This window comes from Thunnus maccoyii, chromosome 16, assembly GCF_910596095.1.
Source record: "Thunnus maccoyii chromosome 16, fThuMac1.1, whole genome shotgun sequence".
NCBI lineage: Eukaryota > Metazoa > Chordata > Actinopteri > Scombriformes > Scombridae > Thunnus > Thunnus maccoyii.
Genome location: NC_056548.1, coordinates 6,208,642 through 6,236,342, shown reverse-complemented (window position 1 = coordinate 6,236,342; position 27,701 = coordinate 6,208,642). Strand labels below are relative to the sequence as shown.

Genomic DNA, 27,701 nt, shown 5'->3' with positions numbered 1-27,701 from the left:
GTATTGATGAAAATGGTGAGTACTTGTAGTGCAGCAGGATATGAGATCCTGACGGCCTGCAGCAGAATAATGCTACTTTTAAAGAGACTCTCTCACAACTGTCACCACTCTGAATGTGTCCGTCATGAGTTTGTGTCCTTGAGCAGGATTCTGAATCGCTTCCTGTGTAAGAGCATCAGCTTGATGCCTCTATTTCTTTTTAAACAAGTAGTAAGAATGAATGTAGCTGCCCTCTGACTCATCCCTGGATGCTAACAAGCAGGAGTGTTTCTCTGTGTCAGCAGATACAGATAGCGCTTCCCTCCTCAGCGGTGTCTCCCACACACATTGTCAGGACGGCTCAAGAACGTCAGTGACTCATCAGTTTGAAAGAGATCAACATGTAAAGATGCTCTGGGGACAAGTGCACTATGTAGGACTCTGTAAAGGGATATTTATTGGCTAAAGGATGATCAAAATGAAAAGTGCATAAAAATATGTATTTTTTTAAAAGTGATTAAGTAAATTGTGTTGAGTTTGCACATATCTGTGGTATGTGGGTTAATGCAGGATGTTCATTCTACTCTCATATTATTCAGATAGGGTAGCGGGCGTGTATCAACCACATCAGGGTATTTCCATGCAATCTGTATGGTAATCATATCATCGCTTTGTAGAGCATTAAAACCTCTAAGTGCCTGGCTGTGTAGGTATTTGCCCCCTCACTCTTTCTTTATGCAGTATGTATTGATTCTCTCTCACAGGATAGTGGAAAAGACTTTAATTCAAGTCATTTTCACAAGGATTTCCCAAGCTTTTTCTTAGTTTGTCAATGTGGATGTGTTCATTACTTCAGAAATGCATCTAATCCTGCAATGGGAGTTTTAAGTGGAGTAAAATACAAATGCATAGTGTAATTTCTTGCAATGGTGTTTCCAGGGCAGAGTAAGAATATCTGCTCTACCACATCTACTTTGCAGGCCAAGGCTGAGAGAGAGTCAGAAAACCAACCTCCCCCCTCTTCACTGCAGCAGTCTGCTATTGGCCTGGTCGATGCTGACAACACTGATGTTACTCTGTGGAGGGGGGGGGAGCGACACTCTATAAAAGCCAGGGATCTGCAGCATCACCGAGCTGGTGCAGTGCAAAAACGCTCGCTCATCCTCACCGATGGTGTGCAGAACAAGGGGGACATAAAAAAACCTTCTGAAACTAAAACATCCATATCCTTTTCTTAAACAAACAAAAAATCCACAACAAAAAATTCATCATGAGCTCCGAATCCTACCTCTCCTACCGCCGCCCTTGGGACAGCTACAGAGGCTCCCGAACCACCACTAAATCATCCATGTCTTCCTCCCTCTTCGCTTCTCCTCGAGCTCCTCCGTCCGGGAAGAGGATCCTGAGGCTGGCCTCCTCTTCCCTGCCAGACGCGTCTGAGAGGATGGACCTGGCTCAGGCCAGCTCCATCAACACAGAGTTGCTGGGCCTGCGCTCCCAAGAGAGGGAGCAGCTTGTGGACCTGAACGACCGCTTCGCCACTTACATCGAGAAGGTGAGACACCTGGAGCTGCAGAACCGAGCCCTGCTGGCCGAGCTGGAGGCGCTGAGGAGGCGGCAAAACGATCCATCTCGTCTGCAGGGCGTCTATGAGGGGGAGGCGCGGAGTCTGAGGGCGATGATTGACTCGGAGAACGGGGAGAAGATGCGCATGGAGGCAGAGAGGGACCACCTGCGTGACGTCTATGAGCAGATGAAGGAGCGATATGACGAGGAGACGAGGCGGCGTATGGATGCTGAGGAGGCCCTGCAGAGGGCCAAGGAGGAGGCCAGCAGGGCCGTGCTCTACAACTGTGATGCTGAGGCCACTGTGGTCTCTTTGTGTGACGAGATGGTGTTCCTAAAGAAAGTCTTTGCAGAGGAGCAAGCTGAGCTGCAGGCCCAGCTGCAGGTGGCTAACATCAGCGTGGATGTGGAGGTGTCTCGGCCTGACCTCTCTACCGCCCTGCGAGACATCCGGGCGCAATACGAACGGCTGGCAAACAAGAACATGCAGGCCGCCGAGGACTGGTACAAGAGCAAGTTTGCGAGCGTGGCGGAGATGGCCAGCAAAAACAACGAGGCCGTGCACGCCATCCGAGAGGAGACCATGGAGTACCGCAGACTGCTTCAGTCCCGCTCCTCGGAGATTGAGGCTCTCAGAAACGTCATCGACTCCCTAAATAAGCAACTGGAAGAGTTGGAGGAGACGCAGGGGAAAGAGGTGGCAAAGTACCAGGTGAATGAGGGATATTTGGATCCCAGTTGGCATGAGTAATCAGCCAATAAGTGCTGACTAAACTAAATGTGCTAAATATGTGGCACCTTGTCAGCCCATTTGTGCTCTCAGATGAGCAAACTCCTTCTTATGCCTATTTTTAGAGGCTTTTTTCTCAATTAGTTGAAAGGAAAAGGCTCAGGAGAGACAGCTAAATGAAAAGATAGTGTAAAAACTGTCTTTGCCTAAAGGTTTAAAACAGCTCAGATGGCATAAATACTATATTTCATTTTTTACAGTTACCATACAGAATACACTTTACATGCATAAAGTAGTGAAAAAGCAGCTGGAAATTGTCTTTGAACACAGCATGGTTCTTTTCGTCTAAAGATGACATGTAAATATATTCTGTGCTGCAGCTACACCCTCCCTGCGCTGTAGTACTCAGCAGGAAATGATGGCAGGCTCACAGCAGAGGTGAAAATCTGCAAGGTTATAGTGTGACTAAAGCGGTGGAGCACATTACAGCTACACACCAAAAAAGATCAGGAATTCCCCAAATCTACAAATTTATATTCAATCATATAAAATAAAAAAAATAAAAAATAAAAAAATCTAATATTTGTCATGAAGTTGTAAATGTTTCCAGTTTGAATCACCTTGTGTCTACAGCATCAGTAAGTGTGATGTCTTATAATGAATGCCTTTTTCTTGCATTTATAGGTGAGGATAAGTGAACTGGAGCAAGACATCACTGAAGCTAAACAGGAGATGGCGCGCTACCTGAGAGAGTACCAAGACCTTCTCAATGTGAAGATGGCTCTTGACATTGAAATAGCTGCGTACAGGTGAGACGTCCATTAACACAATACATGAAATATATACTGATATACACTTCTATTATGTAAATATGCACAATGAAGAGAAAGCTCAAAGGTTTCTTTTTCTTTTTAGGAAACTTCTGGAAGGGGAGGAGATTCGGCTGTCTTACCCTTCCCTTCCCGCTCTAAATTAAAATGCCACCAGCCTGGCATCAACCTGAATTCTTCATGTCCCTTTTCTCCTGACCTGACCCTGAACATCTAAACATCTCCCCCTACCCCTCGAATCCATCAATTTTTTTTACATCCCTCCCTCTATCATCTTGCCCCCCCTCCCCTCCCCCTCCCCAAAATACTCCTTTCTTTACTCCTCCCCAAACCAAACCGCGAACCAGAAGCTCATCCTTCTCAAGACAGATGCGCCCTTGTATTAAACAAGAGGACCACCAGAAGTCCCCCTTCTTCTACACACGTTCTGACACCACACATCAAGAAGATGGCAAACTGTAAAATGCAGAGTGGCTGTACTGCAGTAGTTACATAGTTATGTCGGACAGCAACATCGTTTTGGCTGAGTTCCTCTCTGTCGTATATGCCAAAGTCCAAGCAGCAGAGTTACCATTTGACTCTAGTGGCCCCTCGTTGTGCAAACATTTGACCAATTGTTTGTGAAGGAGGACAAAAAATCCCTTTTACCTCTTGATGCTTGGACTTTATCTGTGTTTCAACTGCGGCATTATTGACTGGGAACTCTACCAATCGATTATGCAATGTCCTGCACCCCTGGTTCTATAGTAGTAGTCAGTGAACCAGTAACCTTAAAATTTATTTTCAATATATTAGAGACTCATGTTTGTCATTTTTAGTTATTCATCCTTTGCATTTACATCTGCACACAAATACTGCAAGCTTTGGTTGGTTTAAAATCAAGAGTGAGTTTGAGTCTTTCTATTTGGCCGGTTATTTAAACTCCTAATTTCCAATAAAACCGTATCTTGTCTTGCATAAACTTTTGGTCATGTAAATGCTGTGGAAGACTAATTGTTACTGGTTTCTCCTTAGAATCATGCAGTGTGTCTCTCAGCCGTTCTGCATTAGATTTATTTATTTATTTATTTTTTGTTCTGTGATTTCATTCAGAGCTAAACAATGAAACTGAAGATAACTGCAGGAGCTCCTTGTTGTTCGTCTGCTGATCTTAGATCTAAATGGTGCTTTACATCTGTGAAACTAATACCAAGTCCGCACCATTACGCTTGGTGTACCTGTAACAGCCGGCAACAAGCTGAATAAATATATAACTGACCTGCAACCCGGTTCGTATTTTGTGTTTTCATTTGACGCTTTTCAGGGATATTTAGGACAAATTACAAACTGGTTAAACACATTCAACATCTTGTGTCTCCACTCAGTGGCTCTCATGTACAGCGAATGATTGATTGCATATTTAAAGCATATAAACTGTCACAAACATTAAAAATATGCAGAGATGTCTTTACGCACAACACGATCACACAAGATGTATTCTAAAATAAAACAGAGACATCAACTGCAGCCTAATTTTAGTCTTGAGTCTCTAAAGCTATTAACTGTGTGTTCAGAGGTCAGCTCAGCTCAAATTCTACTGTCAAAAATACATTTTCCAAATACAAAACAGGCCAGAACTGATATATTTTTAGACCGTTTGATAAATCTGTTGTGTTTTCAATGCATTTTTATGAGATCTTACATTTTGAGATTTTGCTCTAATTACAGCCAAAGCAAATCTTCAGTCAGACTTACCTAAAATCTAATTACATGACTCATCACTGATGATCTACAATTACCTGCAAATTTGTTAATAAAGACCTATTGTATTATATAAATGAATCAGCAATGCAAACTGCAGGCTGATGAACATTTAAGTAATACAGGAGCAATAGAAGTATATGAATTACTGTGGTAATTATTGATAGTAAGGGGTGAAAAGGAATATATAGCTTCAATTTGTGTCCTGACTGGTGTAGATTAATATTTTTATGTGTGATTTGTGAATTGTTGATAAATTTAGGGGCGGCTAACATTCTCCATCTTTAATACAACATTAACAAAAGAAGGTATTTCGTCAATTTCAGAGGATATATTGCTTAAATTTCTCCTTACTCATCACATGTACACACAGCAGCACTGCACCATTTCCCATCATTCCACGTTCTTGGCAAGATGGCTGTAGCTGTAAGTTGTTGGTGCATTTCCTCAGCAGGATCATCAATCACCATGCAGACACCGGGCATCCTACTGAACCCTGAAGAAATATGAAATAAAAAAGAAGTAGTTTTTGCAAGCATTTTTACCAGCCTACAATGACCCACTATGAAAGGAATCACTTGTTTGAGAATTGCTGAAACAAATATAATATTAATATCGGTATTGGCCTCAAAAATCCTGGGCTAAACTCTCCAACAAGTATAGCAGTATGAGGACATTTAACAGTGTATGTCTCTCAAAGGGACTAGAGGACATTTTACTGTACAGTGATTGTTATCAGTCACTTGGCTGTACAACAAAGAAGCTGGAGCTGGCTGCCAGCGGTGGAAAGGGCATTTACAATTTTGAGGTACTTGTACTTTACTTGAACATTTCCATTTGATGCTACTTTATACTCCACTCCACTACATTTCAGAGGGAAATATTGTATTTTCTACTCCACTACATTTATTTGAATGCTTTAGTTACTTTTCAAATGAAGATTTGACACAAAGGATAATATAACAAGCTTTTAAAATACAACACATTGTTAAAGATGAAACCAGTAGTTTCCAAACTTTTTGGCTTTTGATGTCTTACAAAAAGCAGTGTGTAGTCGGGGTCACATTTCAGATGTCTAGGAGTTGTTAACAGCTCCACCAAATAGTGATTTTTCCCTCTAAACTCCTCACATGGTTTCATTTCAATTAATCAAAGATTAGAGAAAAAGTCCAAAAACTGAAAACAGATTTGTGTATCAGAACTTTGTTTTTTCTTCTTTCCTCTCCCATTAATCATCTCACGACCCCTCAGATTTATCTGGTGACCCTTTGGAGGAGCCTGGCCCCTAGGTTGGGAACCACTGGACTAAACTAGCTAACTGTACATAAAGTAGTTGAAACTAGCTCCACCTCCAGCAGCTACAACAGTAACATGCTGCTCTAACACTGATGCTTCAGCATTAATAATCTAATGATGTCATATATAATAATATCAGTCAGAGGGACCAAACTATTACTTTTACTGCAATACTTTAACTACATTTTGCTGCTTACTTACTTACTAAAATGTACTTCTACCTGGGTAAGATTTTTCATGCAGGACTTTTACTTGTAATGGAGTATATTTCCATTGCTGTATTGGTATCGGAATACTTCTTCCACCACTGCTGGCTGCTCAACATTTGTCAAGCGAACCGTTAGCTAACTACCCAGATAGCTTGCTAGTTAACATAAAGCTAACTATCAGCTACCATACTAGCTTGCCCTCTGGAGGCAATATTGCATCACGGACTATGAAAACTCAGTTAAAATACACCTATGAGGAGCAGAAACCGCTTCAAAAAATATTTCATACAACCTACAGATGGCGATAAAGTCTAAATAGTGTCCTACTTAACTATTACTTCCTTCAGTCAGAGGGCACCAACATGGCCGCCGCCTGACAACCGTTAACATTTCTGTGTCAATGTTACATCGTTAATTTCAACCTTAATGTGTTTTTCGGTAACCGTTACATTTACCGACTGATAATCTGCACCTGTCACCACATTTCGACGCCGACATGTTCCAGGTAATCGGCGGGAGGAGCGTCCCGGCTGCTCGGCTTCTCGCACCCAGGGGCGCCGTGCTCGTGGAGGCTGTCCGCGGCCGAAAGTCCCGCACAGACCCGGTGGCCAAGTCCAAGCAGGGGCGAGTCAAAGAGCCTCCCCCCGTCGACCCGGTGGAGATGGTCGTCCTCAAGGAGAGATACACCGAGTACCAGCTGATCATGAGGGCGCTTCGGTACGTTATATCACTGGCTGTAAACACTGAAATGGCTCCAACGTTAAGACATCTGATTTTTTTGTATTTTGATTTATGTCAAGTGGTTGCAACACTTTATTTTCCCTTTGGGATCAATAAAGCAGGCTACTGTATGCATGTATGTATGTATGTATGTGTGTATGTGTCTATCTATTTATCTATCTATGCAAACAAGGACTGAAACAATTAGTTGATTAATTAATTAGGTTATTGGCAGAAGTATACAGCAGTTTAAATAATCAATGAACCTTTTTAAGTCTTTTTTTTTTGCAAAAATGACCAAATCTTCCTACTTCCTGCTTCTTAAATGGGACTGTTTTCAGTTTTTCTGAGTTTCTAACATGGTAAACTGAATACTTTGGGTTTTAGACTGTTTTCATTTCATTTCATCTTCAGCTTTGGGAAATTATGATGGGAATATTTCACTATTTTCTGACATATTTTAGATCAAATTATGAATAAAAAATATTGGCAGATTGATTGGCAATGAGAGGAAACGATGATTACACCTAATGCAAACAGAAGAATTTAAAATAATAATATTCCCTAAAATGAAGTTCAATATTGTGTGTTTGATTATATCAGTGTACAAATTGCACAACAGAAGATTACTATTCATCATGATAAAATGTTTATGAAATAGTTGAAATTGTGTCCTCAGACCTGCTTACAGACCTGCTTACAAAAAGCATGTTTGTAGTTTCTCTGTAAAGGTCGAGAATCATATAGTTTTGTCCTTTTAAAACTACAAGTATCCACTGATTTTACTGGAAAACATAATTTTATATTCAAGTCTGTTTACATTCTGAGTTGACTGAAGTTAAAAGACACTTCTAGTTGAAATGAGTGAATTGACTGTGATCTTTCTTCTGTGTGTCAGTCTGGAGTTTAAGGAGGAGGTGCTTCGAAAGAAGTATGAGGAGGAGACGGGCTCCCTGGCGGAGGAGAGGGCGAGGCAGGAGGCGGAGGAGCATGGTGCTCTCATGGCCTGGAACAACCAGGAGAACCTGCGCCTGCTCAAACTCCGGTGAGAAGAAATACAAAATTACAGCATGATGAAGAATATAAAACACACTTAAAGATTGAATATTTTATTTGCAATGTCCTGATGGTTCTTAGATTTTTATCTTACATCCATGCACTTGGTAAAAAAGAAAAGTAATTTATCATATTCCATAAATGGTGTGGATCACTCAGCTTCTCTTTTGTGTCTTTCAGACTTCTGAGGATCCAGAAGGAAACGGAAGAAGCGGAGCGCATGAAATTAGAAGCTGCTATTCAGCGCGAACAAGAACAGCAAGAATTCATCAAAGAAAAAGAGAAGGAAATTTTGCAGCTCCAGGTTCGATTTTCCTCCATCCTTGTTTACCTTCTTTTGTTCCATTTTCCCCCCAAACTGAAAGGGAAATTTTATGTTGAAATTGATAATTCTACACGTTACTTTTGCATGTTTCTTTTTTGATCTATATAACATTAAACATATGTTATAATACAGATACAGATTTTACAGTTACTTTAAATCTGTTACAGGAAGATGCAAAGAACTTCATCACCTGGGAGAACTTGGATCAGCGTATCGAAGAAGCTCTGGACAATCCAAAGAACTACAACTTTGCCATCGATAAAGAAGGGAGAGTTGTTAAACAGACAGTACTGCAGTGAAACGCCACACCGACCTGTGTGCATCTGTCTCACATGACAAACAAAGACTGATGACAAATGGACATAACTGTTTTTTTTCTAACTCACACTGGAAGCGGATTTTCATCAAACTATGAAAAACATTCAGCGTGAAACGGTTGACGTACCTGTAAACTGAGAGATGTTTGAGAATCATTCATCAGGCAGATAACTTGAAGTGATTTTAAGGGAATTGTTATTGATGGAAGCCACCATGTTGCGTTCAATAGCAGTTTAGTATTTGATGGAAACCTTTATTCTCATGTCATCAGTGAATTATGAGCTTGGAGTCAGTTTGGACAGAAAGACCATTTTTCTGTCTGTACGCTGGAGACGCTGCCTTTATTTTTCGTGTTTTCTGCATCATATTGTTTTGATCATTACTGTCTTCTCATGATATGTAATGTATGTAAAGTAAATTAATGTATATCAGAGTTTCCACCACATTAGTCTGAATCTTTTTTTGTACAGTTTAGGAAAATGAAAAATTTGTTTCTTTAAGAATTTTTTATTCAGTTTTGGAGGCTAAATGTTTTTTTCAGCCTCCCAAACTGTATAAAAGCTGCTTAGAAACTGTCTAATAACTCATTTACTGTTTCTTTTTACAACGTAGCATCAGCATATGAAAACCTAGTGATTAAAAACAAGTAAAATGTAAACTGATGTGGATAAAAATGACTGGAGTTTGATGGAATTTTTAGGACAAGATGAATCGGTTAAGTTACACACTTGTACATTGAAAACATGTTTCACAGTTTCCTACATGTGTTCTCAAACTTTTCAAGTAGAAAAATAGGAACGCATGAGACAACATACCTACAGACTTCCAGATTATGTCCACATTAAAGCAGGATTAGTGTCGGGGCAAAGTGGTCAACTTCCCTTAGAGACGTTCATCATGTTTAATTTGATTAATTGCCACTAAAACACAATATTAACTGATAAGGTTCTAAAGGTGGGTCCCGTTCACCTGATCTCAAGGCCCTCGCTTGCAGAGGTGTCTTTATTAAAGTGTAGTTTAATTTATCATTTTAGTTAATATTGTGTTTACATGTTGTGTATTCCTAAATAAATCAGTGTCTAATCTGATTACCAAACACTGATTGAATCACAGCGAATCTGAGGGAAAGTGGTGTTGCAACATAGCAGTACTGGTTGGTTTCTGGAGCTCAAAGGAAGAATTATTTATTTGTTTATTTATAGGGGACAATGCACATTAATCAACATTGACATTTTATTAACATGAGTGTAAATGTGCTGAGGTTAGCTCAACAGCTGATTTCTCCCTGTAGTCCTGATACGACTAAAAATTGGAGAAATGAAACAGCTCTTAAACAAAACAAACAAAAACTATACAATCAGACATGTATAAAAGAGTCAACCTGTAGATCATTCATGAACACATATCTGAGTAGATAAAACCATATTTTGCGTTTGATTTTTAAAATGTGGTATGCAGTACAGTTCCTTATTTAAATAGGAAGAGTTTAACAAAGATTTGCTGTTCTCACTGACAAAGCTGCTCGTCCAAGTTTGCTTCATCTATATGAGATAAACAGTCGCCTCTGTCAACTGCCTCTGTGTTCCTGGAGGTGATGATCCATGCAGAATCTTAAATATAAGACACAAGTCCATATAAGACTTTTCCATAACCAATATAAGTGTTTGTTTATAGATTGATTATCAGCTCTAATGTGGAATCTACAGTTCAGGGGCCAACTTGTGCATGTGTGAGTTAAGTGTGACAGATTAATTGAATGCTTGTACGTTTTTTGCAGCATCTAGTGATCGACAAGTTCTAATAGGTCTGAAGTTTGACAAAGAAAACTTCACCATTTTATCAACTTTATTTCTTAAAAGTCAAATTTGAATCTAAAACAAACCAAAGATATTTAAAGTTATCAACAATTTCAAGTTTTTTTCTCCATCAGGTTGACAGGAGTCAGTCTTCTTAGAGGACATATACTTGCGTGCTTTAAGGTGACAGGATTCATACACAGAGAATCAACAGAAGCCCCCTAATGAGTTAATCCACTCATGGTCTTAAGGAACATCATTGTAGAAGATTTTTGTGTGTAAGCTGTAGTTGTGTTTATCATCTCCAAACTGTGGTAAAGGAACTAAAAAATGAGCAACTTTTAAAGGAACATTTTATATCAATGAGTCTAGTAAGGAAAAAAAGTCACATCACATCTACAGTACATCCTTCGCTGCTGCACTTTAAGTCGCTGCCCTCTAGGAGGCGCCCTGCACAGCTCTCCGCATTGTTGTGTGTTTACTGTCACACAGGTATTAACCGGCTCATGCATGACAACGTGCTGCTGAACCGGTGTAATCCTCTTCTGTCAGGCCAGGCGTGCAGGATGATGGGATGATGATGATGATGATCAGAGATGAAGACCTTTAGAGAAGCTCACAGGTGACCTGCAGCAGCATTAGCGAGTCAGGAGGCGAGGAAAGGGCAGAGATAACCGAGGCATTTAAACGCAGGAGATACTGTTTTGACTTTGTGAAATAATGGATTTTTTTTTTACTTGATAGGAGGTAATATCTGCTGCTCAAACACTTTCACCTCCACGTTAGCAGAAACGGTGCAAAATCACGTGAGAAATTTACTTATTATACAAAACATTAGGAGTAACAGTGAGTTCTCAACATACACTATATCTCAGTTGTCTCTTTTAAAATCCTTAAATCCTCAAATTTCATCTGCATCTCTTCATAAATGAGATTTTGATTGAGATATAAAAAGAGACAATAGTTTTAATTTGTCCAAATAATAGCATGCAAGTTTCTGTGAAGGTGAATCTATTCGTAGTATGTTTAGTAAGAAGTAAGGTGATCATATACATAAAAATAATATTAAATAATAAGAGGTTTATTCTTTGCAATCATCACTGTCTGAATTTCCTGTGATATATGGGACGTTAACGCTGCTGCTGGCTGTAGCGATGTGCATCCTGATGTGAGCTGGTGTAATGCTGTGCACACGGTTAATGTGATTGGAAACTGAGGTTAATGGGATTGTTCAACCGTGGCAGCGAAGACCGAGATTAGCAGTAAAACGCCTGAGTAGATTAAGATGACCTCGCAGCTCAGCAGCACACAAACCTGGCATCTGTTCTCACAACTCACAGAGTCACAGTCCGTACTTCAGATGACAGTTCATAGTAAGGATTTTAATTTAGCTAAACTCAAAAACAGGCCTGCAAATAATTCTGTTTCTCAAACATACATCAGTCACTTTGTAGTTACCTTTATGTCAGTAGAAATTTAAGTTTATCGTTTATACCTCCACCATAGTTTAATTGCAAATTATTTAGGTGTTTTTACAGTTCCATGAGAGTTTTTTAAGTGGTCATTTATTGTAATGGAAGTGTTAAGTACTGTTGAGTGAGTCAGTGAAGCGAATACAGGCCACAGTACAGTCAATACTGGACTAATGCTGACAACAAGTGACACAGTTTCACAAACAAGGACAACAGTAAAAAAAAAAAAAAAAAAAGCATTATTCTAGTTCAGTGATTAGACCAGTGGGGACCCGCACAAGGGGTCGCAATTCGAATCCAGAGAGTAGGGAAGCTAGATTATTAACTGGACTGGAAAGCAGGAAAAAATAAAGAATTCTGATGCACAGAGATATTTCCTCTAATCTTTGGGTTTTTACTTGTGAATTACTGGATCATTTTTAATTTAATTTAAATATTATTTAAAGGTGCAGTGTGTGGAATTTAGTGGCATCTAGTAGGACAGACTTGGCAGAAATGGAATATAATATTCATTAATATGTTTTAATTAGTGTATAATCCCATGAAAATAAGCCCTTTATATCTACAGAGGGAGCAAAATCAGACTTGGGTACATGTGGTAGACATATGCAACCTGTGACTGGTGGTCACAAGTGGACAGCAAGGCCTAACTTTACTTTTAATGTTAACAAATGATGAGAAATGTCCACCTCTTGTCCTAGTTTTGATATGGGAGTACTTCTTTGTTTTATAATGAAGCCGTACACAAGTTGAAGTAACCACTGTGTCTGTGTTTGACCAATCAGTGACGGTCATCCCTGTAAAGTTCCCGTACCTTTGGAAAGTAAAACCTTTCCAGGGACTTGTTCCTCTTTGCTTCATGCTTTAGACCTTCAAGAATACGACGTAACACAGTACAAGTACTTCTAATCAAATAAGTCCCAGAACAAGTATTATTCCTCTCATTTTTATTAGGTGCAGCGAGTGTGATTACATCAGCATACATACAGTACAGCGATTCTTAAGGGTAACTGTAGTTTTCTGTCTTTGCCCAATAAATTCTATGTCTTGACCCTAAAAGACTATTAAAATACATACAGACTAAAGCTAGAGGTGGCTTCCGACTGGTCCCTTCAAACTGACATTTATGCTATTGAACTAACATTCTGACAGATATTCTTCTGGAGCACCTTGGTATCAACAATAAATACATTCACAAACTAACTGTGGAGGCAGGCGTGTAAAGACTCGACCAAGTGGACCGAAACCGTTTCTGTGAACGAGATGGCAGAGAACCGAACAGCTGAAACTTTTCTCGTGAGCAACATTTAGTCTTTCAGCGATCGCTCTGTCCAGGTAAAGGTTTAGTGTTTTGTTTCGGAGACACTTGCAGAGTTTTGGTCGAGAAAAGTCTTTCTTTTTTTTTTACCCACAATACCCACCGAAACCAGTTAGACTCTCACAGAGCTGCATCTGTTCCCATTCATGAATCAGATTTTTTCTTTTTTTTTTTTTTAAATGTGTTACCAAATGCAGGAGACACATTTCAGCTACTTCTGAACCTGCTTGCTCCAATAAAATAAAATTTGTGTATAAAAAAATAACACCTCATTCATGACTAAGAACAAAAACATTCAATAGAAGGCTGTACACTTGTCGTACTCAGACTGTACGACTGACTTTATAAAATCCTATTTTATGTTTAAAAAATGTAGCATAAGCTCACATTAGACTTAGGAAACAAATCAAAACAAAACATTAGCACTTGAATATTCAAGTATAATAACTCAGGCATACAACACATTCGCCAGAGGAAAATACTGTCGGCTCCTTCTGTGACCAATGCGGAATATATGTGGGGATCTGTTTCAGCACCTGAAGACAAGGGGTGTGTGTCTTACTTTTTGGGCAAGTGAGGCGTGTTTTTTTTATTCGTACAACCCCAACTTTGATTCTCATGTTGTTGAGAAATTATTGTTGATTAAGAAATCTGGTTGTTCAGCTGTCCGGGGTATTTCTCAAACCTCCTCTCTGCCTCCTCGCTGAAGGCGTCGCCTGCAGGTGTTAAAAAACAATGAATAAAGCAGTTAAGGTGACATGTAAATAAAAAGCCAAAGGTGACACTAACATCTGGTCTTTTAACTGTGTTTGAATGCTCACCAATGTGGCAGTTATGGAACCAGATTCGATTTCCGTCGTATTTGCAGTTGCATTTCATGGCGTTGTTGGTGAAGTCGCTCTCAGCCACTTCAAAATTTGGATTGATGACAATCTGAAGGGGTGAGAAACGTAACATTTCTATCACATTTCTTTCACTTGATATTGTCTGGATAAAAGCTTCACTATGAATAAATGACTCAGTTTTGGCTTTCCAGTCTTTACCAATAATGTCCTGATTCAGACATGTTTAACAAACTAAATACACAACAGGTGGTTTTGTGCATTTTTATCAGGATAATTTGTGGAAATTAGTCAGTGACTTAGTTATATATTTACTTAACTTTAGAGCTGCAACAGTTAGTTGCTCAGTCGATTGTCAGAAAATTAATTGGCCACTATTTTGATAATCGAATTAATCTTTTTATTCATTTTCTTTAAGCAGAAATGCCAAATATTTGCTGGTTGCAGCTTCTCAAATGTAAGAATTTGAATCTTTTCTGTGTCATTTGTGACACTAAACTGAATGTCTTTGGATCTTTCACTGTTGATCGGACAAAACAAGACATGTGAAGACGTCATCATTGACTCTAAGAAATTACAACTATATTTTCACTGTTTTCTGATATTTTATATACAAAACTATTAGTCGATAATGAAAATAAATGTTTGCAGTCCTATTTAACTTCTGGATTTGTATTTATTCTAGTGGGTATGATTGTCAATGAAGTGATCTGCAGCATCTATAGATTCCAGTGGTGGGATTAAGATTTCTTCAAGTGTTTTCTAGTTTCTAAGTAGTTTTCCTGTATTGTATATTTTTTGTAGTATTCCCTTTAATGTTCCCTGGTTCTGTGGAGAGAGGAGATCTGTGGACAGACTGCAGCTCTACATGCCTGATTATATTACAGATGTTGCAGAAAAATTAACTAAAACAAGCCAGAATTTTATAACTGAAGAAACAAAACACAAGGTATCATTTGTTGCAAAAATTAAGCTTTATCATCCTGCATACTGGTGGATTAAAATGTTTTTAATATAGTATAAACTATTAGTTGACCGAGCTGTCTGTATTAATCTACAAAGTCTGTGATGATGGTGACAAACTGCCTGACTTCATCAAAGTTGTTGACTTAATTCATTTAATTTATTTACATATCCAGACACTCATTTCCGCTCTTTCAGTACTATTTTATTACATGTGTTGGATTTGGCAAACTCTCTAAGAGTCTTGACAGTTTGACCTCTTGAGAGACACGAACAAGAACATTTTTAGTGTGGTTGTTGGTATTTTATCCATTATTTCATTTTTCACTCTCTGAACCTGCCAGCATTTGCAGTACGTTCTACACTTTGAGCCACACGCGATCCTGCTCACCTGCATGATGTAGTTTCCAGGTCTGACGTCTGTGATGTCGATCCACTGGCAGTCGATGTCGTGACGGTACAAATCCCAGCAGCCCACGGTGATGCCCTGGTCACCAAAGTTGGCACACTCGTACCGTTTAGAAGTACCTGAGTGTGTGGCACAAATGAAAAGACAGATTAAGTGCATCATCAAATCTATCTATAGATAATCTTAGTTAAAATTTAAAATGTAATTACAACTTTAAAATTGAGTTTAAAATCTCCTTTGATACAGAGATAAAGACATAACTAAACAATCAATAAACTAATTAGATTAATACCTACAACATTATAATATTGGCATTATACTCACCTTCTTGGCAATCTGAGTCCTCCAGGCAGAAACTGGCTTTGTGTCCTTCTGCCACTTTGGTGCCGTTGGCGTTCAGCAGATCATAGTGGGTGAAAATATCCATGCTGTGGTAGTGGCTGTATGATACAGAGAAAGTGTTGAAAGTGTGAACGACAAATATCCTGGTTTCATAATTTAAAAAATTCACTCTGTGAAAATAAACAAGATGATTGAGCACCAAACAAGTTATGGCACTTTTTATTCCACACCCCAAGAAAAAGCATATGAGATTATGATGTTCTTCAGTTGTTTGACAATGAAATATGATGTAGATAAAGGAGCAGTGTGTAGAATTTAGTGGAACGGACTTGGCAGAAATGGAATATAATATTCATAAGTATGTTTTAATTAGTTTATAACCACCGAAAAATAAGAATCGTACTTCCATGGAGGCTGCCATGTTGCAAAACCATCTTTCTACAGAAGCCTTTCACGTTTTTCATGGGTTTTGCGGCCACCGTAGGTTCTCCTATGTGCTTGGAAGGAGAGGGGTACTCAGTTTGTTGCAACTGTCTGCAACCTCACCACTAGATGTCACTAAATCCTACACACTGCACCTTTAATTAATACATCAACACTTAAACTGTAAAACTAGTAGTGTGGATACTGGTGGATGGATGCTGCAGTGTTTTGCAATACAAAACATTTCAAATTTACAGCCTGTGAATGTTAAACAATGGCCACATTTCTCTTGGAGGCATTCTGAAAAAAGGCTGTTTCATTTAATGCCAGAGGAGCTGCAGTATAAACATAATTTCTCCCCCCACTAGTCCGAGTGACTTCTTTATCAGCTGAGTCAGAGAGTAAAAAACAGAAGGGAGGTGATAAACTGAACAAAAATGTAGGAGGAGACTGAGGTCATGTTGGGATCTGAAATATGATATTAGACTCCAGTAAGACAGAAAAGAAGCATTTGTACTCTTGCTCTGGACTGTAAATTTGTAAATGTGTCAACAGTGAGTATCCCAGAAGTTAAGTCCCAGAAGTTAAGCTTAAGTAGTAATTTAGTACTTTCATCCACATATCTTCTCTGCTGCAATCACCTGATTTGTTTCAAGACACTGTGGTGCCCTAGTGGCCTATATGGGTTAACCACAGCATCCTCATTTCCCAACTTTCTATCTTTATATTTACTCTCAAATCTCTCTTAGTTTCTAGCCAATAAAGGCATAAAATGGTGAAGAAATGTATGAAAGTTAACTTTACATTATGGATAAAACAGAAACACATGAGATTGCATGTTCAAATGTGTGCATCATCATTTAATTCTGGTGCTCTAAAACAATGTCCTTCTTTTGGTTTTACCCACTGAGGTTTTACGAGTGTCACTTGTCCTCAAGAGACTGTGAAAAACCTAATAAAGATAACATTACCCATGGCAGGCGTGCCACACCCACGAGTGCCGCCCAGCCTTTGGCTTGAAGTCAGCCCGGCCGATGTTGGTGATCTGGGAGGAGAAGCGGAGCAGTCGTCGGTGTCCGTACGGCCAGTTGGCCTTAGCTGCAGATTTTGACAGGCAGTCCTCCTCTGCGGCGCAGTAGAGCATGTGCAGAGGCCGATCCTCGATATAAGCCGTCTGCTGCACCAGAGGGGCGTTCAGGACGAGGTCAGAGGCCGCTGGACACAGACGAAGAACCAGGATTAGTACTGAGTTATGTTTCTCATGATTCATCTGGACTTTCTTGCAAGTATGAGTAAGAAATGTATTCCTGTTGCCACTCACTCTCAGAGCAGATGACTCCCGCGGCGAACTTTGCAGCTACTTTCTGACAGCTGACAGTTTTGTGATGCTGGCACTGACGCAGAGACATCTCGTTTCCTGTGCACTTCACACCGCTCATCACCATCTCCGTCACATTACTGCTGTCCCAGTACCAGGTTTCCTTAGAGGGGGTTCAATGACAGCAAACAAACACACATAAAGAAGAAAAAAAAACAAACATCGATCAGGAAATGACAGTTCACAAAATGGATCAGTGTGATGCTGCTTTTCTGAAAAACAGATGTTCATGACTCATCTCTGGCTGCTCGCTGAGGACACATTGAACTGTAATGTTTCTGATCACTGGATCAACAATAACTTTTTGTAACCATTTTTTAAGATGTCAACAATTATTTAACGTCAAATATTTGAAGAGTTTGTTTCCAAAATGCTAAATATTCTTTTTCTTACTACATCATTAACTAAACCTTTAAAGTGAATATCTCTTAAGCTCCTAGTGTTCTTTAAAATACATCATCTATCATGGTTTTGTGATGTTTTATTATAATTTGGTAAGATTTTGTGTCAACTTTGCCGACATGATCTACTTTCTCTACAGTCAGTGATTTACTACATTCCCAGAGGCCACAGAGTAATAGTGCCCTGTACATGTTGTACTGTAATTTCCTTCGTTCTTGCGCTCTGGGTTATTTCAAAGCAAAAACCTCAAACAGTGTGTCACATTTTCAGAAAGTATATATCTCATTTTGGAACAAAGCTCTTCATTTCTGTCTTTTGGTCCTACTTACAGTGATGGCATGCATGGAGTAGCCCAGCCCTAGCTGCCTGCAAACCACCATGGCTTCCTTTGTGGTCCAGCCTGTGCTGCACACTGTGCCCCACTTGGAGCCAACCTGAACCTCCACTCGGCCCTCATAAGTGCTCCGGCCGCCCACTATCCGGATCTGCAGAAACGCCCTGCTGGGAGTCAGTGAGGGGACACACTTCCTGTCCTGTCTCTGAACAGTCTGGGCTGAATTTACTCAAATAAAGTCCTCAGGCAGGGGATAATTTGTTGTTGAAGCGGCAGTTTAGTTAGTCTTTTCTAGGCGAGAAGAGTGTTAACATGGTTTCCAGATGAGGTCACCACTTGGCTTCGGTAGTGAGTGGATTTGAGTTTGATTAGAAACTTCATGTGTGGCTGTTTTGGTCTGACCACATGGAACAGACCAAAATAGTATCTTAGTTCTTCCATGATGGAAAAGAAAGCTCTGCTGCATATGGAAATTATAATATACTGTCACACATTAATGCATGCAAGTATGTTCAAGTATACTTCAAAAACATATACAGCAACAATTTAGTATTATAGTTGTGTTTAAGGAATATATTTGAATGTTTCACCAGTTTAAATAACTATTCAGTATTAGACTATGTAGTAAAACCTGCACATATTAAATAATATGTGACAAATAAGTGAATATATTTGAACATACACGCATAGAATTAACAAAAATAACTACTGTATACACTCAGTGGCCACTTTATCAGATAAACCTCTCCATTTGCACAGACAGCTCACTACCTCTGTTGGCTGAGCTGTTCAGTTGACATTTCTGAGTAGATGACTTGAACACACACTGATCACTGCAGCCAGAGAAGCTGAATCCAGTATCTCAGAAACAGACAACCACTTGGAAACCTAAATAAATAAATTTCAGTGTCTGAAGTGTCTGAATTGGGTGCTTGGCTGCAGTCTTGAGGATGAAGATGTCTTGGTGTTGAGATCAATGGAGGATACACCGACTCTTTCGAGATAAAAAGAAGGTCCCAGTTGTGTATAAGTCATGTTGCTGCATTAGAATCAACTTATTATTAGAAAATACTCACAACAAGTTGATTTCCATTAGAAACAGGTTGAAATATTGTATTGTATTGACAGATTGTTTCATTTGTTAGAAGAAAATAACACATTAAAGACTAAAATGACTAAAATGAAATGATAGGAATGAGATTGTTTAGAGAAGAATCAGGCCACTGAGAGTAAATGACAGTATATTATATTTGCATATGTAATATACCAAAGGACAACCACCTGGTTAAAGCTCTGCTCTGCTGCAGGAAGTTGCCCTCAGTGGTGTTAATAACCTACTTGCGCGGCCTGGTTAGCATAGCCCAGGCCCATCTGCCTGCAGGCCACCATGGCCTCCTTGGTGGTCCAGGTCTCTCCACAGATCAGACCCCAGCTCTCCGTCCCATTAGAGTCTGTGCTCAGCACCTCCAACCGGCCCTCGTAGCGGGTTCGTCCCCCTGTGAGTCGGATCTGTGTGGGGCCGAGGGGTTAGGAACCACAGAGCAGAGCGTAGATACACAAAGGCCGGGTAGGATAAAAACTTTTGTTTAAGGTTTAAACATATGTAACTTGAATTATTTACAGGTTCAGAGTGTACATTTTCTGGAGTTTTTATCCCACTTATTCCGGCTTTTGTGTGCAACTACAGAGACATGGATGAGTATGATCTGGTAAAATACAAACTGTACAACCAGAAACTACCTGTGTTAAAGGGAAATCACTGTTGTCAAGAAAAACGTATCTGCAAAAACTGTTGTTTTTTCTCAGAAAATATCAAAATAAATTATTTTCAAACAATAAAATTTGATCTGAGCTGTTTTCAACTAACTAAACATTTTAAAATAATTCAGTACATACACATATAAAACTTCACACTAAGGAAAAGACAAAATGCAGTTACTGTGTTTTCATGACACCAGTGAAAAAGAAATATTGGTTATAGTGGTAATTGATTAATAGAAATATTGGAGTGAAGATGTGAGATTTCTGTAAAAACTACTGTTATTGTTAGTTCTAAATCTCACATCCTCGTGCAAACGGAGAAGACTGTTAGAGCAGCAAAGAACTGAATGAATACACAAGCGATAATACAACAAACAGTATTAAACAACACTTTTTCAGGTTTTTTCCTACAGTATGCTACACTTATCAAAGCAGTAGAATAATAAGGCTCATTTTTTATTATGTGAATCTAATTTCATGTACTAGCTGATGCAATAACTTTAGGATAAACCATTTAACCTCAATTATTTCTTAGCTAAAATAAAACATTTTCATAAGGAGGTTTAGCTCTGACCGAGTTCTCCAGCCCCATGTAGGGAATGTTGCAGCGGACAGCAGCGTCCTCCGTGTGTTGACAGTCCTCCGATGTGATGTTTTTAAAGGGACAGTTCCAGATTGACTTCTCCGTACCGAGACACTTCACCTCATTCATATAGATTGGACCCATTCCTGAACAGACAGGATGAAAGACAGACAGAAGACAGAAGCCTAGAGGTTAGAGACGGTGGAGCTGTTTATGGAAACGCTTTGGTTTAATCACTGTCAGCTGTAGCATGATTACACCTAAGACAACATGATAGTTTTGAGCCAAAAAAAGAAGGTTCAAGCCACTTCTGTGTACAGACGGGTGACAAATTAAAGGAAAAACCAACATAAAGTGTCTCAGTAGGGTGTTGGGCCACCACGTGACACCAGAACAGCTTCAGTGAACTCTACTGGAGGGATGAACACCATTCTTCCAAAAGATATTCCCTCATTTGGTGTTTTGATGATGGTGGAGAGCACGTCAGTCCAAAATCTCCCATAGTTGTTCAATTGGGTTGAGATCTGGTGACTGTGAGGGCCACAGTGTGATTCACATCATTAAACCATTCAGTGACCCCTCGTGCCCTATGTATGGGGGCAAGGATAATGGGGATAGAGGTGATCACCCAGATCAGCTTTGTATTGATTTGCAGTAACCCTTCCCTTTAAGGGGACAAGTGGACCCAAACCATGCCAGCAAAATGCCCCCCACAGCATAACAGAGCCACCAGATCTCCTCACTGTAGGGGTCAAGCATTCAGGCCTGTACTAATTTTTCCTTCAATTCGTTTTTAGCAAAAGATACAGTTGTTGCTTCTAAAAAAATAACTTTCAGCCATCAGCAGTCACACATTTTGTTGGTTGATATGTGGAAACCCAGAATCTACTGTTAGCAGATGGCTATTTGTTAAATTAGCCAGGTTATGTAAAAAAATATTTTGAAAAACAAGTTAGGGTTGTATAAAAATGTGTGTTGTAATAGGGCTCATTTAATGCAGCATTTAATGAGCCTGAACACATTTAATGAGGTGCTCGGATCAGATTAGAACAATCCCGGTGAGTTTTAATTCTGCTTTTTGGACCTTAACAAAACTGTCTGAAAAAAATCTGGGTCAAGGAAAGTGCATAAGTATCCAAAACACCCACACCTCGCTGACCAAAGGGACATGTTAAAATGATTAAGTGGTAATCCATTCTGGACTGCTCTCCCCATGGATCACAGTAATCAACAGTTCAATATTTTCCCTTGGATTTCCTGTTGAGGAAGTTGTTCTTTTCTTTGTTATTTTAGCCAGTTTAGGTTGCAGTGACTAACCATACCCATTACCCTGCCCTACTTACAGGAGCACTCTACTTATGAAGTTCAGTTTACTGTCTAATATTCAGCTTTTGCTGCTGTGGAGGAGCTTTACACAGTTTGAAATAAAAAAAAACCCTGAATATGTCATCAAGGTTATCTGGATTGGGTTTAAGACTATTTTTTTTAAAGGGGATATGTTATGTACATTTCCAGCTCTATATTTATATTCTGTGGGTTTACTGGTATATCTTTGCATGCTATACTGTTCAAAAAACTCCTTATTTATCTTATATTTGCTCTTTAAGGCCTCCCTCCTGATGAGCCCACTCTGTTCTGATTGGTTAGCTTCCAGAAGCTGCCCATCAGCAGACTTCTGCTATGTAAACAAACAGTAATAGTAGGATTTTTTCTTTCTTTTTCTCGTTCTTTACTCAAAATGTCAACTTCTCAAATACATCGGTACATGTTGTAGCTGAAATCTGATGCAAAACATGTGAGTGGACAACAATGTGGAGGGCAATCTAATGTCATTACGAGGAGGAAGTAGAGGTAACATTGCAAATGGAGCGTTCAGGGCAGGTTGACGTCCTGGGTTTTGACTTTCAGGGAGTATCTTCACCTCAAGTTTTGGACCTTTGACAATGTTTAACATAGACATAGGGAATTGTAGGATCCAGCATTTTTGGATTTCTCAATTAAAGTTACATTTTCACATTTGTACAAAATTTTTACACTGAAGATCATTACACAGCACAAACAAAACAATGCACAAATAGACAATAACACATAATTGGGGACATTTAACTTTAAATATAATGTTGATATTATCATCTGCGTTGGTAATAATAAAGTCCACCAGACCTGTAAGGGTGAACCAGATTCCTAAATCCTCTCAGGTAGACTCAAGAAAAACAATGACAGCTGGGGTCTCAGAATATTGGTCATATTGCCAATGAAGGCAACCTCATGGGGTTTTTGGAGCTTGGCCACCACTACTAACTCAGGACATCTCCTGAGCTGTTATGATTTTTTGTGAGTCCCCTGCAATACTAAATTAAAAAGCAGCCCCTTAATTCCAAACATATTTTTGTTACTGCAACATTTTTTCAGTGAAGCTAACTATTTTGCCCTTGAAAAAATATGTGAAAGCTATAATGAACTGGATGAATGATGTTTTATTATATTAAAGAAACTGATTTATATGAATATATTACAGGTAAAGTTTCACCACAAGTCCTTTTGATACCACAAAGGACTTCCCAAAGACACACAGAGAAACATCTTCATGCCCAGGATTGACAGTATATCTACTGTAGAACATAGCTGTGATATTTGTATGATTCTTGTTGCTTTTGTGTTAAAGTTTCAGATCTTGTATACCTTTTAAGCTACACATACAGTACCTCTCACCCAGCTCACCTTTTATCCTGAGGCCTGCTTGCTGAGCATGCATGCTCTCTGTCAGCGACACCCTGCTTTACATCCCCCCTCTAAAATCTCACCCCATCACTGCAAGTCGTACCGTAGCACCATGAGATGATGTCTCATGAAATTTCTGTGAAAGGAATTCCTTCAGCGGCGCTAGTTTCCGACTTCAGTGACGTTTAGGAATGTTTCTTGGCCTAACGCAGCCAGGTGGTGGTCTGACATCCATCTGAGCACAGAGCCGGTATGCTGCTCCCTCAAAGAGATTTTGTGATGAGACTTCTCGGCAAACTTCCTCTGCGGTAGAAATCGTAATGTGCACACACGAGCGCAGACATCCCCCACCAAGCGTCTCTCAAAAGACTGCTTGTTTCTGCGTTGGTGGAATCTCAGGGCAGTTTGCTTAAATGAGGAACTGCATGGGATAATTAATTTCAGGAATGTAGTGGGGGGTGATTTGCGTTTGTGAAAAAGTTCTCATATTCATAGATATAAATAAAACTCTAAAAATTTGTCTATTAGTGTTGTAACTTGGTCAGAAGATGTGTATTTGTTTATTGTGGTGTTTATCTGTTACATGCTGTTTACAGACAAAGTTCAGTCTTTCATGTCTTTCCTTTATTATTTCTTGTCCTCCTTTCTGCACAGCATTCCTTTACTTATTAAAATAAGCTCTAAATGAGGAATCTGTGCAGGAATGTGAGCTTGTTGAAGGCAGATTATCAGTTCTGCGGGGGAGTTAGAGATGACATGAGAGATGAGACAGGCAGCTATTAAGTTATTAAGACATCCTGCCTCAGATGACGGGTTTAGAAGGATTTAATGCAAAGCAGGGTTTTCTTCCTGAACAACAATCAGATAAAAATGAATTTTGAGCCTAGAGGATCTACACTACTATCACAAAGTCAACATTGTTATCAAGTATCATGTTATTGAGTGTTAACACTCAGTTTACTTTTGCCATGTTCAATTTGTCCGTCACTAGTTAATCTTTGGTCTTCAATATTCAACTGTCTCTCTGCTCTGTTCTCTAACAGTAACACATTCATTTCTCTTGATTCATTAACTGCTGTATTCAGAGTGTTACGTTTGGCAGTCGAGGTATCTTTTGGCTCGTTTGTCGATGCTCGGAAATTGAAATGCAGAGAGTGATGTCTCTACTACAGCTGGAAAAAAATATGATAAACACTGCAAGAATCAGTCAATAAATATGTCATAAAACATGGATATCATTCATTAAGCAATTAAAGCAACTAACTGGCTGATGTGCAAAATATCAGTGATAGATGAATGCAGGGGGAACCTTTAGGCCACTGGACAGGATGGAGTGTTGCCTCTTCAGGTGCACATAATGAGGCCGTTTCACAAAACGAGCCAATTTATACTAAGGCTGAATATCTTGGCTGCTGCTGAAGTTTTTTGGCCTCTTCTCTAACAGGGGGGGGGGGGTTGACTACTTCCTTTTACCGTTTTCACTGGCTTCTGTGTAAATTTACCTACTTAATCCTCTTCGTTACCTGCTTCCATCTGGTTCTATCCTGTGCAGCGTGTTGCGCCTCGCCCCGAGTTAGATTAGCCGTTTTCAGTTCCGAGGTCACGGTTCTCTGCCAGGTTGTTTTTGGCCTCCATTGTTTCCTCTTTCCAGGTGGAGTCCATCTCAAGTCCACTTTAGGAATGCGGGCCTGGTCCATTCTGAGGACATGTCCGAGCCAATTGGATCCACCGATGGTTAATTATGAGCATCACATTTGTGTGCAGGTCCTCATTGGAGATCTTTTCTGGCAAAAGATGCAACATATCTTCTGCAGACATCCATTGTAGAATAAATTGACGTTTTTCATGTCACTCTCGACCACTCGCCAGGATTCTGAGCTGTACAGCAGAATTGATTTAACATTGCTGTGAGATCTTGGCTTTTCAGCTGTACTGCTTTGATTTCCAGATGGTTTGAAGGCTTGCAAATGCACTGCAAGCTTTCCTGAGCCTTATGCTGATGTCTTTGCAGCATGCATTGTCCTTACTGAGGAGACTTCCCAAATATGTAAACTCCTCGACATAATCAAGAGAGTTACTGTTCACAGTGATTGGTGCATGTGGTGTCGAATTTATGCACATCACTTGAGTTTTGGAGATGTTAAGGTTCAAACCCATCTGTTTGGCAAACCTGTCAGTCAAGAAAATGGTTCTTTACCTTCAATCAAAATGTAAGTTATGCATTTTGAATGACGAGTCAACCAACCAATCAGGCATGGTGGGTCGGTGTCAGCATGTCTTAAACCACAGAAATTAAAAACTGTGTTATCTGCTTCTTAGATGAAATGTTAAAAAAGCCTGAGCAACTCGCAGTATGCTGGCTAACTCCAGAGCAGCATTTAAATTTGGTTCTTAATTAATACCGAATGGCTTGTATCACAGAATGTAATGACCTTTAATTACATGTTTTTTTCATCTCTTATTGTTTTTTTAATTCATCATTATTATTACCAACCTTTTCAACTTCTCTTTGGACTGGCACAAACATATTTTTTATTACTGTATGATTTTATTCCTAACCTTGACCCATGCGGGCTCCTGTGTGAGCTTCCTTGGCGCTGCCGAAGCCGAGCTCCCTGCAGACGACACTGGCTGAAAGCAGGTTCCAGCGGTCATCGCAAACCGTCCCCCACTCGTTTTCTTTCAGCACCTCCACCCGGCCCTCGCCCAGCCTGGCACCTCCCTTCAGTCTCACGTTGCTCTAAACAACAAACAGACACATGACGGGACGTTTTAATCCACAGATGACATGTTGGTGTCCTGAACTCCAGCCTGGCAGGGAGCCAGACTGACAATTATAGGCTGATAACTTTCAATATTTCCATCAAAGCAAGATTCGAAAGATCTTGTTTTGAGGGAAATTTAGGATCTTTAATTTAGACTATGTCCATTCCTAAACTTGTCAGAGTAAAAAACGCATTTTAATCATTATGGGACACTGAAATGTTGGAAATTGAATGCCGACTAACCAGCTTTTTCTGGAGCTTTCAGCCACGTTTCACAGTCTATCATGTGATCAGAATTTCATACCAAATTACAAACGAGATCACGTGATTTAAACTCCACCGAGGAAGACTGAGAGATGTACGAAACCTCATAAAAAAAGGTAGAAAGTGGACTTTGATTAAGGTTTTTTAGTCAAAGTATTGTTTTCCATGTCAAGAAAGAACTTTCAGACTAATTAAGTTTAAGTTTTTAAGGTTTTTTAGTTGTAAAGGGACTTTAAAGGACCAGTGTGTAGAGTTTAGTGGCATCTAGAGGAACAGACTTGGCAGAAATGGAATATAATATTCGTAAGTATGTTTTCATTAGTGTATAATCACCTGAAAATAAGAATAGTTGTGTTTTTGTTACCTTAGAATGAGCCCTTTATATCTACATAGAAAGCGGGTCCTCTTCCACAGAGCCCGCCATGTTTCTACAGTAGCCCAGAACGGACAAACCAAACACTGGCTCTAGAGAGGGTCTTTCATGTTTCTTGTGAGTTTCGTGGCAACTGTAGGTTCTCCTACATGCATGGAAGGGGAGGGGAAGGGTATTCGGTTGGTTGCAATCTGCAACCTCACTGCTAGATGCCACTAAACCCTACACACTGGTCCTTTAAGCAAAACAAGAAAACAAAATTAGACTTGCGCACATGTGGTAAGAAAGATAATTGACTGAGGGGTAAATTCTAATATTCTATTAATAGTGAGCAGGCAAAATTAACTTTTGGTTGTTGTTGCTAAAAGTTTAACTTCAGCTTCTCATTGAGAGTCCCTAAAGTTAAAAACTACTTTACCGAAGTTTTGAGTTTTTTCTTGAAGGCGGTATTTTGCATGAAGAGCGGCCCCGGCATGCAGCTGACGACGGCTGGCATGCCGCCCTCACAGGACGACGTGCTGTTTGGCTTGTTGAACTCCAGCGGGCAGGCGGCCAGGTGGATCTCTGTGCCCGTACACGCCACAGAGTGGATGTGGAAGTTGCTCTTCTGACGCTCCAAATACAACCTGCGGGGAAGAGAGACAGAGACAGTAAAGGCTTGCCAACGAGCTGACATTTTTCAGTGAATGACCACACGAAGGAATGAATGGATGAACAAATTATTGAATGAAAACCTTAGTTACATTTATAGTATACAGTGAAAATTAAAGATCCAAAAATGTGCTG

At 39.7% G+C, this 27,701-nt stretch overlaps 4 protein-coding genes across 13 annotated transcripts in view; 2 read left to right on the top strand and 2 right to left on the bottom strand.

Moving 5' to 3' along the window:
* Positions 1-6,910, bottom strand: part of alms1 (ALMS1 centrosome and basal body associated protein) — a 62,715-nt gene extending 55,805 nt beyond the window's left edge. For 2 of the 6 annotated variants that reach the window (XM_042387987.1, XM_042387991.1), the window contains exons 1-2: positions 6,683-6,738; positions 5,204-5,341 (exon numbers count right to left, since the gene is read on the bottom strand). In XM_042387987.1, the coding sequence (XP_042243921.1) occupies positions 5,204-5,305 (102 nt within the window). In that variant the 5' untranslated portion in view covers positions 5,306-5,341; positions 6,683-6,738. The other 4 variants (XM_042387988.1, XM_042387992.1, XM_042387989.1 and 1 more) reach the window with 4 other exon arrangements.
* Positions 21-4,425, top strand: si:dkey-33c12.3 (uncharacterized protein LOC335380 homolog). Its single transcript, XM_042387999.1, has 3 exons — positions 21-2,257; positions 2,960-3,084; positions 3,191-4,425. The coding sequence occupies exons 1-3, from the start codon at positions 1,250-1,252 to the stop codon at positions 3,249-3,251; spliced, it is 1,194 nt and encodes a 397-aa protein (XP_042243933.1). The 5' UTR covers positions 21-1,249; the 3' UTR covers positions 3,252-4,425.
* Positions 6,700-9,212, top strand: mrps26 (mitochondrial ribosomal protein S26). Its single transcript, XM_042388001.1, has 4 exons — positions 6,700-7,067; positions 7,969-8,115; positions 8,307-8,430; positions 8,619-9,212. The coding sequence occupies exons 1-4, from the start codon at positions 6,847-6,849 to the stop codon at positions 8,748-8,750; spliced, it is 624 nt and encodes a 207-aa protein (XP_042243935.1). The 5' UTR covers positions 6,700-6,846; the 3' UTR covers positions 8,751-9,212.
* A 4,239-nt stretch (positions 9,213-13,451) lies between these two features.
* loxl3b (lysyl oxidase-like 3b) overlaps positions 13,452-27,701 on the bottom strand; it is a 33,188-nt gene continuing 18,938 nt past the window's right edge. For 3 of the 5 annotated variants that reach the window (XM_042388837.1, XM_042388833.1, XM_042388834.1), the window contains 10 exons: positions 27,334-27,541; positions 26,073-26,253; positions 20,784-20,938; positions 19,787-19,957; positions 17,656-17,815; positions 17,306-17,549; positions 15,894-16,009; positions 15,552-15,688; positions 14,177-14,288; positions 13,452-14,071 (listed from right to left, as the gene is read on the bottom strand). In XM_042388837.1, the coding sequence (XP_042244771.1) occupies positions 13,998-14,071; positions 14,177-14,288; positions 15,552-15,688; positions 15,894-16,009; positions 17,306-17,549; positions 17,656-17,815; positions 19,787-19,957; positions 20,784-20,938; positions 26,073-26,253; positions 27,334-27,541 (1,558 nt within the window). In that variant the 3' untranslated portion in view covers positions 13,452-13,997. Of the gene's footprint in view, positions 14,072-14,176; positions 14,289-15,551; positions 15,689-15,893; positions 16,010-17,305; positions 17,550-17,655; positions 17,816-18,443; positions 18,613-19,786; positions 20,302-20,783; positions 20,939-23,616; positions 23,849-26,072; positions 26,254-27,333; positions 27,542-27,701 lie in introns of those variants that run through there. The other 2 variants (XM_042388835.1, XM_042388836.1) reach the window with 2 other exon arrangements.